This window comes from Gossypium arboreum, chromosome 4 (assembly GCF_025698485.1).
Source record: "Gossypium arboreum isolate Shixiya-1 chromosome 4, ASM2569848v2, whole genome shotgun sequence".
Classification (NCBI taxonomy): Eukaryota; Viridiplantae; Streptophyta; class Magnoliopsida; order Malvales; family Malvaceae; genus Gossypium; species Gossypium arboreum.
Genome location: NC_069073.1, coordinates 113,924,596 through 113,941,882, shown reverse-complemented (window position 1 = coordinate 113,941,882; position 17,287 = coordinate 113,924,596). Strand labels below are relative to the sequence as shown.

Here is a 17,287-nt window from a genome sequence, read left to right as displayed (position 1 = left end):
AACGAATACACAGATCCAACCAACACACTTCATCGGACAATTCGAAGTAAATAGATTGTGACCAGCACTCATCGGTCTAACTGAAGTAAAAGTTGTGCCCAAAACTCATTGACACATAATCAAAGTAACTCGTACTCAATCTATCCTATGTCATGCCAATTATATCTGACTCTGCCCGAACAATTAATATGATAACCAATTATCCAATTACGAATATAACTCAATTTCACAATTCATCATGTTTAATTCATCAACCAAATCATCAATTCATATGTATCATAACATGAATCAATCCAATTCAAAGTTAATTTCATATTTTCATCAATTTACAATATTTTTAATTCTATTCAATTTAGTCCTCTATCTTAATAATCAATCAAAATCATATAAATTCAATTTGATCAATCAATTTCAACTCACCTCATAATATTTCCATGCAAAATAGAATAAATATGCAACAATTAAAATAATTCGAATTATAGGAATACAAATCGAACACTCAAATTACTCATCGTCGATTTTCGTCTTTCCTCTCCCTCATGACATTCTCGTGTCATCTTTATCTACAAATATTAATCCGATAATACATAATATTAAATTCCAGCTCAATTCACAATATATTACAAAGTCACATATAGTTTACAATTTATTCAATTTAGTCTCTAAAATTGGGACTAACCTAGCTTTCGATTTAAAGCTTCAAATTGAATTTCGATTTCACTAATACCCATTAGAGACCTCCTATTTCTTATTTATAAATTTATTTTTATATTTTAACTTTAATCTCTAATATACCAAATTATCAATTTAGCTTTACAAATTAGTCCTTTTTCACATCTAAGCTTAAAATTTAACAATTTAACACCTCAAACTTTCAATTCTCAACAATGAAATCTTTTAAAAATTTAACAATTTTACAAATTTGTACATGGGCTAGCTAAATCAAGCACCCATGACCTCAAAAACATAAAAATTATAAAAAAAAAGACTAAATTACACTAACCAATTTATTTATTAAATTTTCAAAACCCTTTGATGGTGTCAAACCCTTTCTCTTTTCTTTTTTTTTTCAATTCAGCAGAGAAGATGAAGTTCTCTCTCCTCCCACAGAACTTTGTTATTTATAATGATATTAACATGTTAATTAAGTAAATTAATCTTACTTTAATATACATAATACTTATTTTAATTAATTTAATAGTCACATGCTTAAATGTTCCTCTTTTTAATGTTTAATCATGGTCTAATTGTTGTTTTGGACCTTTTGTTAATTACAATTTAAGCCCTCAAGCCCTTTTCTAATTAAAAATCTAAAGCGGTTACCAAATTATCAATTTAGCTTTCAAACACCTCAAACTTCCAATTCTCAACAATGGCATCTTTCAAAACTAACAATTTTATAAATTTGTACATGGGCTACCTAAATCAAGCTCCTATGACCTCAAAAATGTAAAAATTACAAGAAAAAAAAACTAAATTGCATTAACCAATTTATTGATTAAAGCTTCAAAACCCTTTGATGGCATCAAACCCTTTCTCTTTTTTTTTTTTTCAATTTGGTGGAGAAGATGAAGTTTTCTCTTCTTCCACTGAACTTTGTTATTTATAATGATATTAACATGTTAATTAAGTAAATTAGTCTTACTTTAATATACATAACACTTAGTTTAATTAATTTAATAGTCAAATGCTTAAACCGTCCTTTTCTTAATGTTTAATTATGTTCCAATTGTTATTTTGGACATTTGGTTAATTACAATTTAAGTCCTCAAGTCTTTTTCTAATTAAAAATCTATAGCAATTAGACTTTATGATGTAGTCCTTGATATCATAGCCAACACCCAGCCTGATAAGATATTACAACCTCCAAAAAGCCTTTTACCGTTTAAGTGTTGTTATCCCTTTATATAGCTCAAGTCTCTTTCGTGCTTTGCCAATGTGGGATTTGCCTAGGGTGTTACATTCACCCATCCTTAGGGGCTCAGCATCCTTGTTGAGGTTTGCCTCACCATCGCTCAAGAGGAATGGTGAGTGGCTCTAATATCACTAAATGTCATAACCAACACCTAGCCCGATAAGATATTGTCCGCTCTGGGCTCACATGGCCTTTACGGCTTTATTCTTGGGAAAGCCCATACACCCTCAAAAGGTCTCTTACCACTTAAGTGTTGTTATTCTTTTATATAGCTCAGGTCTCTCTCGTACTTTGTCAATGTGGTATTTGCCTAGGGTTTTACAAATGAACCTTAATTAAGCCTTAATTCAAATAAAATACTTATCCAAAATTTAATTTACCTATATAATAACTCTATAAATATTTTTATTTAATATTTACATGCTCGGTTTACAAAAATGGGATCTTGAAACTGCATTTTTCAACTCCATTAGAAATTGAGTCGTTACACACACACACACACTCTCTCTCTCTCTCTCTCTCTCTCTCTCTCTCTCTCTCTCTCTCTCTCTCTCTCCTTATATTTTTATCTTGTGCATGGAGTTTATAACCTTCATATCCTTTTAATAGTGAAAGGCAAGTCATGGCAACCTATGTGTACCTCAAAAGTGGTCCACAAATCTCCCACCTTTCTTTGTTGATGATGCGATCTTATTTGTAAAAATAGATAAGAAAACCACTAAGACCATTAAGTAAACACTAGAACTTTTCATGCAAGAATTAGGACAAAGCATCTATTTTCAAAACTTGATAGTTGTGTCCTCGCTTAAGGGTTACTAACTATCTTAAAATAATAGAAGCAACTAATCTCAAAAAAACCTAGGACTCCCCATTCATTCTAGAAAAGTTGCTTACAGTGATTGCAGCTTTATTCTCAAGAAAGTTCAGAGCAAACATAGTTCTTAGAAGGCTAAGTTCCTTTAGTCGGCTAGAAGACTAACCTTGATTCAGCCCACCACGATGGTGATACCAAATCACTATATGCAATGTCAGTTACTCCCTACTAGTGTTTTGAATCATTTGGATCATATCAATAAGAATTTCTTATGAAGAGAGCGAGGAGGGAAAAAAGCTTCATCTCATAAATTAGAAGAAAATCAACTTTTCTAATAAGAGAGGTAGCTCGAGGTTGAAAATGGCTAAACCAATCAATTAAACCTAGTTAATAAACTTAGGGTAGCAACTTATCCATGAACGTGAGAAGTGGGCTCAAATCCTCTTCACTAAATATGTGAGAGACTCGCAAAATCCCCATATTAAACCATATGTCTCCTTAAATTTGAGTGCACTTAGAAAGGTGAGTCCCCTTATTGAGCAAGGTATAAGATAGGTTGTGCATAATGACCAAACAATGAGCTTTTAAAGTGATGGTTAGTCAAGAAAAAGAATGCTATGAACTCTTGTAGAAGGACATGTCCCCAAGGATGAAAGTCTAATAACATTCCAACATGTCCACACGAAATGGGAGGAACAAGGGCTAACAAGCTTGTCTTTCAAACTACCAACAGAGGTAGAAGAAACTTTCATCAACACCCCATTTATTAATAAAAATGACCATGAGGATATTATTTGTCGGGTTCCCTCAAATAAAGGGATATTTTCACTTAACAACACTTGTTATATTGCATCAAGTAACTATATAAAGGAAATTTCTGCTGACAAGGCCCTACAAGAGACCATTTAGAAGAGTAAAATACCTTATAAAATTAAGTTTTTTCTCTGGAAATGCAAGCACAAAGAAATGCCTAGAAAATACTTTCTAAGAGGGAGAGGAATAGAGATGGTGGATCAATGCCCCTTCTACACAAACCACAAAGAAATTTTAAAGCATTTGTTTTTAGAATTTCCTATGCTAAAAGCGTGAAAATAAAATAAAATAAAATAAAGAACACATAGATTTTATGTGGAAATCCTTTCGGGAAAAAAATCACGGGCAGAGGAGAAGAAAATTTACTATGTCGAATTCAAATAATTACAAGAGGAATAGACTATGTCTATTTATAGGCTTGTAAAACCATATTCTAATAGAAGTGTAGTAAGATTGAAACACCTTATTCTAATCAATATAAAATAGATGAAGTTTAATAAGGTTTAAAAAACCTTATCCTATAATAAAATAAAAGAAGTGTAGTTCTATATGGATTTTACTTTTATTTTATTTTACCACTGTATTTTATTTAAATAAAGATTCGGGTCACTTAATTCTAACAATCTCCACCTTGACACGAATTCTCAATGAACAACTTCTTCATCGTAAACTCTCAACGAACAAGTTCTCCACCTTTTTCATAAAACCTCTTAAGGGTTTAACTTCAACAATGAACACCAACCAAGTCTAAGCAATGCTCAAACTTGGTTATAGGAAGTGACTTAGTCATCATATCTGCAGGATTTTCATGAGTACTAATTTTGCTCACAACAATATCACCACGAGCAATAATATCACGAACAAAATGATACCGAACATCAATATGTTTTGTTCTCTCATGAAACATTTGACCTTTTGTAAGGAAGATTGCACTTTGACTGTCACAAAATACTTTACTGATTTGAAAGTCTTCATTGAGTTCACTAAAGAGTCCCTTCAACCATATAGCTTCTTTACAAGCCTCAGTAATCGCCATGTACTCAGCTTCAGTGGTAGACAAAGCGACTGTAGTTTGTTAAGTGGCTTTCCAACTGATTGTACAACCTCTAATTGTAAAGACATAACCTGTGAGAGGTCTTCTTCTATCAAGGTCTCCAACAAAATCAGCATCAACATACCCAATGACTCCATCTCTAGTTCTTCCAAATTGTAAGCAAACATCAGTAGTACCTTGTAAGTATCTTAAAATCCACTGAACTACTTTCCAATGTTCTTTACTAGGATTCGCTATTTATCTATTAATTGCACTGTCTGCATATGATAAATCTAGATGTGAACAAACCATAGCATACATGAGAAATCCCACTACACTAGAGTATGGAACATGTGACATGTACTCAATCTCATCATCTGATTATGGAGACAAAGCCGATGAAAATTTGAAATTGGCTGCTAAAGGAGTACTAACAGGCTTAGCACTCTGCATATTGAACCTGCAAAGAACTTTCTCAATGTACCCCTTCTGACTTAGGTACAATTTATTTGCTTTTCTATATCTGAGAATCTCCATACCAAGTATCTTCTTTGCTGGTCCCAAATCTTTCATCTCAAATTCTTCACTTAGTTGTGCTTTGACCTTTCTTATCTCTCATTTATCTTTTACTGCTATCAACATGTCATCAACATAAAGATGTAGATACACAAAAAAAACCATCAGTATTTTTCTTAAAGTAAACACAACTGTCAAAACTACTTCTTTTGAAATCATGAGAAGTCATAAAGGAATCAAACCTCTTGTACCACTGTCTTGGTGACTGTTTCAAACCATAAAGGGACTTTTTCAGCAAGCAAACATAGTCCTCTTTTTTTGAGACTCTAAACCCCTCTGGTTGTTGCATATAAATATCATTCTCAAGTTCTCCATGCAAAAATGCAGTTTTTATATCTAACTGCTCAAGCTCCAAATCATGAATGGCCACAATACCAAGCAAAGCTCGAATCGAACTATACTTCACAACTGGGGAGAACACATCTGTGAAGTCCATTCTTGGAATTTGATTATAATCCTTTGCAACAAGCCTTACTTTATATTTCGGTTCTTCAACTTTTGGAGTCCCTTCTTTCTTTTTAAACACCCATTTACAACGAACAGCCTTTTTACCTATAGGAAGTTTCACAAGATCCCATGTTCTATTTTTGTGGAGTGATTCCATCTCCTCTTGCATAGCAAACATCCACTTTTCTGAGTCTTCACAGCTAACCGCCTCAGAATAATTAGATGGCTTTTGGTTTGCATCTATATCTTTAGCCACATTTAAAGCATAAGCAACTAGATCAGCCTTGGCATACTTCTTTAGAGGTTTAATTTCTCTTCTAGTTCTATTTTTGGTGATAGAGTATTGTGGTGAAGAAATAACTCTATTCTCAATTTTTATACTGGCTTGAGGAGTCGAGTCTGTATTAATCTGATGCTTCATCTGTTTTTGATTTTCTTTATTGGAAGAGTCTTTGAGAGATAAGTTAGGTAGCACAGCAGTTTCATCAAAAACAACATCTCTGCTAATCACAAATTTTCTATTTTCAAGACATCATAACTTATACCCTTTTACACCAGCTTTATAACCAAGAAAAACACATTTAATGGATCTCGGTTCTGATTTTTCATTATCAACATAAGCATACGTAGGACACCCAAAGATCTTTAAATCAGAATAATTAGTAGGATTACTAGACCATACCTCTTGTGGTGTCTTTTTCTCAATAGCAACGGATGGAGATCAGTTGATCAAAAACCATGCAGTAGAGGCTGCTTTTGCCCAAAACGACTTTGATAAGTTGGCATTTGACAACATGCATCGAACATTTTCTATGATCGTTTTGTTTATTCGTTCTGCAACGCCATTTTGCTGTGGAGTATGGCGAACTGTCAAGTGTCTCACAATCCCTTCTGACTTGCACAGTCTATTAAACTCATCAGAACAGAACTTTAAGCCATTGCCTGTTTGGAGGTATTTTATTTGTTTTCCAGTTTGTTTTTCAATCATAATTTTTCAAGACTTAAATGCTGAAAACACATCGCTTTTCTACTTCAGGAAGAAATCCCAAACTTTTTTGGATAAATCATTAATAAAAGTTAGCATATAATTAGCTCCACCTCTCGAAGGCACTCTGGATGACCCCTACAGATCAGAATGAATATACTCCAACGTTCCCTTTGTGTTATGGATTCCTCTAGTGAATCAAACTCTCTTTTGCTTCCCAAAAACACAGTGCTCACAGAACTTCAGTTTGCAAATTCCTTGTCCATCAAAAAGTTCTCTTTTGCTCAATTCTGCCATGTCTTTCTCACTCATATGCCCTAGGCGCATATGCCAAATTTTAGTAATATCATCATCTGACAAGGAAGAGGAAGAACTACATTACTAGTAATAGTAGAACACTGCAAAACATATAATTTGGCAGTCTTTCTCTACCCTTTCATCACAACAATGGAACCTTTGAAAATCTTTAAAACCTCACTTTCAGCTACGTATTTGTACCATTTTGAATCAAAAGTACTCAATGAAATTAAATTTCTCTTCAATTCTAGAACATGTCGTACGTTACTAAGTGTTTTGACAACTCCATCAAACATCTTAACTTTAATTGTTCCAACACCTGCGATTTTACACGAAACATTATTTCCTATCAAAACAACACCTTCAGACACTGTTTCGTAAGTTGTAAACCAATCCCAATTGGGACTCATGTGGAAGGTGCAGCCTGAATTAAGTATCCATTCCTCGGTCACTTTAGAATTTTTGACAGAAGCGACTAGAAGTTCACCATCGCTGTAGTCTTCTACAACATCAGCTTCATTAGAATTTTCTAGTTGTTTTCCATTTTGATTCGCAGCCTCCCTTTTAATTTTGTTCTGTAGCTTATAGCACTCAGATTTAATGTGTCCTTTCTTCTTACAGAAATTACAAGTTTTACCTCTGTTTGAATACTTCGATCTACCATTAGATTTACTGTGAGGATTTCGTTCCTGTTTCATTCCACGATAATCATCAGCATTCCTATCTTGTCTCCCACGAACAATGAAACCCTCTCCTTTAGAGTCGGGTTTAACCACAAGATGTTTCATCTTATCATACGAGGTCAAAGAATCATAAACCTCATCAACTGTGAGAGGCTCGCGGCTATATAAAATCGTGTCTCTAAAGGTTGAATAAAACGAGGGCAACGAATAAAGTCGAATCAACCCTAGATCTTCCTTATCATACTGAACCTCTATGGCCTCCAAGTTTGAGAGAATTTCTTTAAACACTATTAAGTGTTCGTGTACAGACGCACTTTTCTCTAAACGATGAACATAAAGACGCTGCTTCATATGCAACTTGCTTGTTATAGTTTTCGATATACATATTTGTTCTAGCCTCTTTCATAATGCAGCGGCAGTCTTCTCCTTCATCACATCTTGCAAAATTTCGTCGTACAAATACAGATGTAATTGTGTTAATACTTTTCGATCCTTACGCTTCTTCTCTTCATCTGTTAATGTTGAAGGCATCTTATCTATCCCTAGCAGGGCATCCTCTAGATCCATCTACACAAGAGATGCTTGCATCTTGATCTGTCACAACGCAAATCTGGTGTTGTGATCCAACAGCGGAATTTCATACTTCAAAGACACCATTACAGTGACTGAAATGAACAACCCGAAAACTCGGATACTAATTTGTGAAAATAAAATAAAATAAAATAAAATAAAGAACACACAGATTTTACGTGGAAACCCTTTCAGGAAAAAAACCACGGGCAGAGAAGAAGAAAATTCACTATGTTGAATTCGAATAATTACAAGCGGAATAGACTATGTCTATTTATAGGCTTGTAAAGCAATATTCTAATAGAAGTGTAGTAAGATTGAAACACCTTATTCTAATCAATATAAAATAGATAAAGTTTAATAAAGTTTAAAAAACCTTATTCTAAAATAAAATAAAAGAAGTGTAGTTTTATATGGATTTTATTTTTATTTTATTTTACCATTGTATTTTATTTAAATAAGGATTCGGGTCACTTAATTCTAAGATGAGTGACAGCTAGCTTTTAAGCAATCTAGCAACATAGCAACTAGTTTTAACAATTGGAGCAATTGGTGGTTCGCTAATCTAAATTCCAAAGTTTTGTTTACTAGGCCTAAGTCTCTTGGAATATTGTCTTACTTTTTATGTTGTGGGAAATTTAACTTTAAAAGAATGCAACAACATTTGAAAGTACTAGACAATAAAGCAACGTGGTCACACAAGTAATAACAATAGTGCGAGAATTTTTCGCTCTTTCTTCCCTAGTTACTTGAAGACCCTTACCCACCTTTGTCCCAGTTACTTAGAAACCCCAAAAAGATGATGGTTCAAACTCAACACAGATGGATGTTCTATAGGCAATTTGGGAAAAGCAAGAGTGGGTGCAATTATATTAGACCATGAAGGGAAGTGGATCATTGGAGCATTCTGGCATATCCTATTTACGACTACTGTACAAGCCGAAGTATGGGCCCTCCAAGGTAAAGTTAGGCTTGCAAGAGATAGGAACATTGTTAACCTCGAGATAGAAGTAGATCTAACTATTATGAAAACTTTATGTCAAAACAGAATACTTCTAATCTCATGTTTTTTTATCTTTCTTTCTTCTTTTTTTTGCCAACATATTATCTATTTGATTGATGAGAATAGGATGCTTCTAACTATTATAAATTTTAGGACATTGAAAGTAGGGGCGAAGCCAAAATTTTTTTTAAAAGAGGTCGAGATTAAATTATAAATTTTTATGAGTGTTAAAATAGAATATCACCCTTGTGTTGGTTTATATTTTCAAGGTTTTTAAAAGGATTAGATCAAAATTATAGTATTTTGGAGAGGGGCAAACTATAATTTTACTATTAGCCTCCCTCCTTGGCCAAAGTATATCTTCATGAAGAGAACAAGTGTGTTGATGCTTTACCATGATAAAAAGGCGATAATTGATGAGTATAAGATACTCTTAATTACAATGATTTTAAGGATGTTGAAACATATATTTCATGAAAGGAATAAGTGTATGGATGCTTTAACACGATAGGAAATTAATTTCCCCATTTTATGTCTCTCGAATGCTAATTTTCATGCTATATTCTGTATTTGTAGTATACCTCCTCGTTGTTTATCCCCACAGTATGGAACAATCTCTTAATTTTGTAATACATATTTTGAGTTCCCTTTCCCACTAAAAAAAAATTTAAAAAAAAATTATAAACTGGTTTAAAACTCCATATGATTTGTTAATTTATTTTTTAAATTTTTAAATGAATATCATCATAATTCTTTAAAGTAAGTACTTAAATACTATAATAATATCATCATAATTCGCGTTGATATTTTGGTGTGGGTTAGCTGAGGGGTAAGAAGGTAGGAGGAAGGGTAACCTCGGTAGTATATATTGTACCTATTCCAATTTCCTATTTCACACGCTCCACTTTAGGCTTACGTCACAATTTTATCTATTCAGCAATTTTAATTTCTAAATTTATGGTTCTTTTTCAAGCAATATTAAAACCGTAAAATAAAAGCTTTTACCTACTGTTTCTGACACCAAAAAAAGACCGCTACTTCTTCAATCGAATAATTAAAATGAATTTTTTTTAATTTCGTTTCTATGCCAAAAACAATAAATTACCGTTCAGATTATTTGCGAACTTGATTCCGGTTCCCCCCACTCTAGAGACTTGGATTTTGTTCTATTCGATACGTATTCAAATTCAATCACAAACTCATTTTATACCTCCTTATTTTGATTTTCGAATTTTATTCGGATAAGCCCAACATTCCTGCCTTGCAAGACCCAATCGATTACATGCTCATACCTTCCCATCACCAAACTCATTTCCTCAAGTCAACCACCAATAGACATCTGTCCAAATGGAAAATCCTACAACACAGTACCTAGAAAATGAACACCAAATTTCGAGGTGATGACTACTATAGTATCGTAACTGATATGTAAAAAGCAATTTCAGAAACAACATCAACAGATTCTTAGGATACAAAATGTTCAATACCGTAATCTCCATCCAAATCATTCAGAGGACTTGGGATATACTTTTTGTTATTATGTCAACAAATCTGTGCTTCCAAATTCTAATGGCTCAATCATCTGCTGAGCCAGAAGTGTGATGGGGATATTTTTCCCACACATCCTCCCATGTTCTCAGTCCATCAGTCACAGACTTCACCACCAAGGCTGCCTCTTCCACACCGACACGGACTTGAAGCTTGCTGTCTCTCTCACGGATTGTCACATCCTTTGTTGAATCAACAGTTATGGCAAATGGCACACCAAGTTCATCTGTTCTAGCATACCTTTTACCTATTGAGGTACCTGTAAATATCAGAAGGGATCAAAGGATGAGATGAGGTTCGTTATAGTTGCGTGCATAAGTTGAAATCAAATACATAACTAGTGGCTTAATTTTTCAGAATCCACCCTGAACCCCTTTTAAGAAGAGAACAGTTACTGGTGAGGAAAAATTTTATGAACAAGTGAATATAAATGATATGACTGCTTAAAATTCAGAGCGTATATGTAGGAACAACCAAGTAAGATCATCTTAATCAAATACCTGTAATGTCTATCTTATGTGAGATTCCAGCAGTCGTCAATGATTTTGAAATCACTTTCGCAATATCCTCATATTGTTGATTTTGAACCAGTGGAAATACGGTACATTTAATAGGTGCCACAAGGGGAGGAAACCGGAAAACATTCAACTGCTCATCCCCGGCTTTACTTGGCCTTGTGTAGAAAGAGTGCTCAAACAGGCAATAAATTATCCGCCCAATTCCAAAGGATGGTTCAATTACAGATGGTGTAAATACTCTCTGGTGTTCTTTCTTTTTCTCCTTTGAAATTGAGACCATGTTCTTTTTAATGGGCACATTTTTCCCAAGAGTGCAGACATAGAATTCCACCTCCCCTTTAGATTCCAAAGCAGCTTTCATTTCCAGAGCTTCTTTTTCATTCATTGCCTAATCAAAAAAGAAATTCATGCATAAAGTGATATGGGCAGGCAACGCATAGCATGAAATATTAAACGGACAAAAAAAACCTATTTTATCATTTACCTCCAAAGCTTCAACAACATTCTTTTGGCTTCCCTTGAATGCCAGACCCAGTTCTTTCTTCACAGGAGCTATAACCAGTTTCTGCGTATATGAACAATGTGTCAATTTATTTATGACTTCACACAATAGCACTTTAAGGATCTTTTGTTGCATTATAAATCTATAAGTCATGTGATCTTAATATTAGCCTAATATGTGACAATGATAAGGTTAATCAACAAAAATACCTCCACTTCTCTTGGTTCTGAAAACTTCTCAGCAGCCACAAGCGGGACACCACTTTTATCCTGTCATAAACAATAAGATGATGCCGCTTGAGTAAATCCATTTAGTGTACTATATTTGCAATTTTGCATAAAAAAGAAAGTATAACATTAGTCATCCTTTTTGTGTTTCATCTAGCTTTTGATAGCATGGTTGGGGATTAGATTACTCATAACTATAGCTAATAAGTCGCAACATTAAGATGGATAAAAACCAGATTTGTTTCTGTAAAATCAATGTTACCCTCTCCTGTTCCTCACCGAACACATTCTTAACATGGTGCTCCTAAACATAACCAAGATGAATAAAAACTTACCCTCATAAATTATGATATTAAGATAATTTACAAATGAAAACCTCAACAAAGGAAAGAAAGAAAGATGAAGACATAGAACAAGATATTACCGAGTGAGCGCACAAGTCATAAGCAGATCTGTCTGCAATACCAACACATTCAATCCAACCATACGAACATTCAATCTCAGCATCCCAACAATCTGCAGCATAATGGGCCATTTCATTTGCAAGATGCTGCCTGAACCGTAAGCGGTCTTTGTCTATACCAAGGCGAGTTAGGAAGAGATAAACTCTGCCAATAAAGTAGCCAAGGGTTTCATTGTTGACAGTTCCCTGCAAGTAGCACAGTGTCATCACAAAAGGGTAGGAAGAGAGAAGTTAACAGGAGAAGAAGTTAAATGGTCAAGCTTCGGCCAACCTTTGAAACAGCATCACCAAGACGAATTTTCTTTGCGGATTGACCAGACATTTGCTCGTCCCTTGGGAACATCAGGAACTCCAAGTCCACAACTTGAGAGTATTTTGGATGAGATTTGTCTTCAGGATCAACAAAGTGCTCAATTTCAGCTAGGGTGAATTCTCGAACCCTCAAAAGCCCTTGGCGGGGGGATATCTGTACATATGGAAATTTTATCAATATATTTTATCTCTCTGCCGTTACATGATAAAATGTGCATTAATGAGAACAAGCATCTTAACAGCCAAAAAAGCAATAATCTGAGAAACACCAGCTTGTAACAGGAGACACCCACACCCAACAAAAAGAAAAACTCAACAAGAGACTAATTTGAAACTTTTCCAGATTCAAAGACAGATTTTAAGACCTCATTGCGGAAAGCCTGACCAATTTGCGCAGCAGCAAAGGGAAGCTTGTTCCCGTTGTAATAGTACAAATCTTTAAAATTGACAAATATTCCTTGTGCAGTTTCAGGACGCATATACCTACAGTAGAGAAAAATACACATGATTCTTTAGATATAACTACATTTATGATGAATAATTACAGCAAACAAATAAATTATGGAATCAGCTAACTCTAGCACCAGCAAAATAAGTAAACTACATGCCAAAAACATACTAAATCAAAAGCACTTACCCAGGGCTCAAACCAGATGGACCAATTGATGTTTGGAACATTAAGTTGAATGGATAAGGATCGGAGAGAGGATTCTTTGTATCTGGAGCAGTAATACCATACTCTTTGATCTTTGCACCTAGTGCTTCAGCTGATAGATCATCCAATGTAGCAAGTACATGCTTAAGCTCAGCAGCCTTCTCTGCACTTATGGTGAGGTCTTTTTGAAGCTTCTCGTTGCAGAAATCCTTCAGCAAGTGATCAGCTCGATAGCAGGTTCCAGTTTTCTCATCCTTAACCATAAGGTCAGTAAATTTATCCACATGACCAGATGCCTTAAGGACAACCTCAGGTGTCACACAGGGACAGTCAACCTCCAACATGTTCTCTTCGAGGACAAAATGCTGGGGGAAAAAAAGGCAATTTAAACAAGCTAAATTGAACTGTTTTTAGTTCATTATACAATTCTCTACCATGAACTTCCATCAACACGACTAAGCAAACATATATGTTCAAAGTGGATCTAATTTACTTTCGGATAATCGAAATTGAAACAGCTTCGATTTTAATGAAGTTCTCAATAAACATCTGCATGCGTCCTAATTCTTCAGAATTGCTGTCAAAAGTAAATAAAAATCTGTATAATTGCAAGAGCAAATGGTATGCCATACCTGACGCCAGAAAGCAAGAACGTTGGATTTAACGGCGCAACCGGGCGGTCCATAGTCATAAAGCCCAGCAACGCCACGATAAATCTTGAAAGACGGGATGTAAAACAAACGCCGTTCCAAAGTATTCACAGCAGCTTGACGGAAGGCTTCCCTACTAAGGGCGCCATCACCATCGCTACCACTAACAGCAGCCTGGAGCTGCTTCTCGATCGACGATTTCTCCAACTTCAAGCTGTTCAAGGCTTCGATTGCAGCGTCGATTTCCTGCTTGGTGGCCTTGGCAGCTTTGAGAGCTCTCACGGCGTTCCCATGCGCTTCGACAGCTGACTGCTTTTCGGCCAGAGCTTTCCGGAGCGATTCCTCGGATGCGGCCATCGATGGCGGTTGGTAATTGAAAAAGGGATGTAGGGTTGAGAGTTGGGGTTTGGTTAAGTGGGCGCTTAAGAGGCGTGAAGTGATGCGATAGTGACCAGAGGTAATGGATGAGGAAATGAGAGGTATGAGAAAGCGCATGCGAATCAAGCGACAGCCAGTCAAGAATGCGCCTGTATGCAACTAAAATACCTCTAGGGTTTTAAAAGGTTATGTTAGTTATAGCTTCGATTAATAATGGGTAATATTTTCTATTAATCCCTGCATTATACAAAATTATGGATATAGTCCTTTTATTTTAATTAAATCCTTGTACTTTTTAATTTTGGAATTTCAATCTCACCGTTCAAGTTATGCTATTTTTATAGTCTTTATCTAATAACATATTTTTATTATTTTATTAATTATTTACAGAAGAGACAGTTGATCATTTTAATATTTTTAATTATGTCAAACTTAAATTTTAAATTTCAAATTTCAAAATGTAATACAAACTAGAAATGATTAAATTAAAAATATCTACTAAATCTACAATTTTTACAAATTATACTAATACCATAATTTAATTACTATCTTTTGGGTCAAAACTATTATTTTAATATTAAAAATTATAGATATTCAATTTAAAAAGTAAAAATTTAAAGATGATAGAATTAAAATATAAATACTAAATTCATATTTTTCACTTAATTTATACTAATAAAAAATTGGACTTTGGAGAAACAAATTATTCGTTTCAAAATATTTTCTAAAATATTCAATTTTCTTTTTAATTTTAGAAGTATAAAATATATTTTCAAAATCCGGGATTTTGCTTTGGGATGAGGATGTAGTAATGGTAGTACGCGGTTTCAACCGTCTATTATGCGAGACTTGACCAAGGCATTCTAGGGGTGAGTTCTAAAATACAAAAATTCAGAGTTGATCTCACCCTTCGAATTTCTATAGTTGCTATAACTTCATAAGATGATTGAACGTGTCATCAGGCACATGACTAGAAAGGTAGAAAAAGAAAAAGAAATTCAAAAATTTTTCTGAAAATTTTGATGATATTTATTATTATTGTTAAATAGATTGAAATATTTATTTTAGGTATGATATTATAAAGTAAAAATTATGTATTTAAATTTATTTATATTATGGTTAATGAAATTAGAGACTATAGGTAATATCTCAGCTTTGTTTTTTACAGATGGTTTCAAAAATATTATTACAATATGACATCTATGATTATGGATGAAGAAGTGATTAAAAAGCAAACAAAAAAGTTATTACGGTAAATCGATAATGATGTTAATAAAATAATATTATATTCAATAAATTTGATATCTCAATCAATTCATCAATTACCATAATTTACTCGCAATTACACAAAATCATTGTCAAACAATAAATTACTATACAATTAACTTCCCTAAGAAAAGTATTATGAGGATATATCCTAGATACAACTAACTACTATATCAAACATATATTAAATCTACTAACTAATTAACACTGTCATTAAGAAATAGAAATGAACAACTAATTTATTCTAATTAAAATAACTATCAAAATGAAGAAAATATAAAAATAAAAATTAATCTCTACTAGTTAAAAAAACTATCATCCTTGTGTTGTACAATGTTTTCCAAGATTAAGACTTGATTTACGTGAGAAAAAACCAAATCGGCCTACATTAAAAATGAATGCGCACATAAGGCATTTGGAGAACCCTTCTGTGCAGCAACTCTCTCGGGATGGGTATCGCGACTTGTCACCCTTACACTAGCCAATTTTTTGTTTCTTTACTCCACTTTACAGCATCCATGTATCGGCATTTTGGAGCAACATGAACTTCATAAAAACCATGCAAATACTTATTCAAAAAACTATTTTTTTTTAAAAAAAGAATATAAGAAACATAAAATGCAAATATGAAGTTTATGCATCTGAAATGCAAAACTAACTAAAAATTTATGTACAACATAAAATTACTTAAAAAAAAGAAAGCAAGTTGAACGTAAGAAAAATAGGCTTAAAATATGAATTCATGATGAGAATTCGTAAGTGAATAGGGGGAGGTACACTTATTTGCAATGATTGATGTATACCTTGGAAAAGTTTTAGACTTCTTCCATTCCTCCATTACAAGTATGGATTCCAACTTATCGACAACAAGAGAAGAGAGTAGAAATGGTAAAGGGCTGTGTAGACATTTTAACTCTTACGAAGTGGAGGCAATTCGGTACATCTTTATTATACTTAAGGATAATGCGCTAGTATAACACTACACCATGGATGGGTAATTCATTGTATAATTAAGAAAATTAGGGAGGTGAATAATTGGAGGGGTAGAAATATAAAGATAGGAAATATAATTTTTCTTTCTATAGTTGTGCTTGATAGAAAAAGTAAGGCAAGTGTTTTGTTTTTCTTGTATCCTTTTTGTTAACAGTGGGTTTGGATGGGCGGTGGGGTGCGATACTGTAACACCCCTAACCCGTATCCGTCACCAGAATAAGGTTACGGAGCATTATCGGTGTTTACATTTTAAAACAAACAAAAAATTTAAAACATTTTAATTCATATCATTAATCATAGCAAAACCAATCAATAACATGCATATTGTCCCTTATACGAGCCCTCGAGGCCCTAAAAACAAATTAGAAATAAGTCGGAACTAAGTTGGAAACATATAGCATTTTTCAGAAAAAGATGAAAATTTACAAATTGCAGGGGTCACACGGCCGTGTGGCTAGGCCGTGTGGTAGGCCGTGTAACAGTCTAACTTGCAACCCTTTAAAAGCTACAGGGGACACACAGTCGTGTCGCCTAGTCGTGTATCACACACGACTGAGACACACGCCTGTATCTTTTTCTGTGTGGACAAAAATAGGCCATTTCCAAGTTATTTTTCTCACCCAACCTAGCATATACCTA

At 34.0% G+C, this 17,287-nt stretch overlaps 1 protein-coding gene across 1 annotated transcript; it reads right to left on the bottom strand.

Annotated features, from left to right (window-relative positions):
* Positions 1–10,338: 10,338 nt before the first annotated feature.
* LOC108460413 (glycine--tRNA ligase, mitochondrial 1-like) lies at positions 10,339–14,563 on the bottom strand. Its single transcript, XM_017759897.2, has 9 exons — positions 13,994–14,563; positions 13,344–13,726; positions 13,072–13,189; positions 12,666–12,860; positions 12,356–12,580; positions 11,914–11,973; positions 11,687–11,767; positions 11,185–11,590; positions 10,339–10,943 (listed from the first exon to the last, which is right to left on the bottom strand). The coding sequence occupies exons 1-9, from the start codon at positions 14,504–14,506 to the stop codon at positions 10,711–10,713; spliced, it is 2,214 nt and encodes a 737-aa protein (XP_017615386.1). The 5' UTR covers positions 14,507–14,563; the 3' UTR covers positions 10,339–10,710.
* Between the last annotated feature and the right edge of the window lie 2,724 nt (positions 14,564–17,287).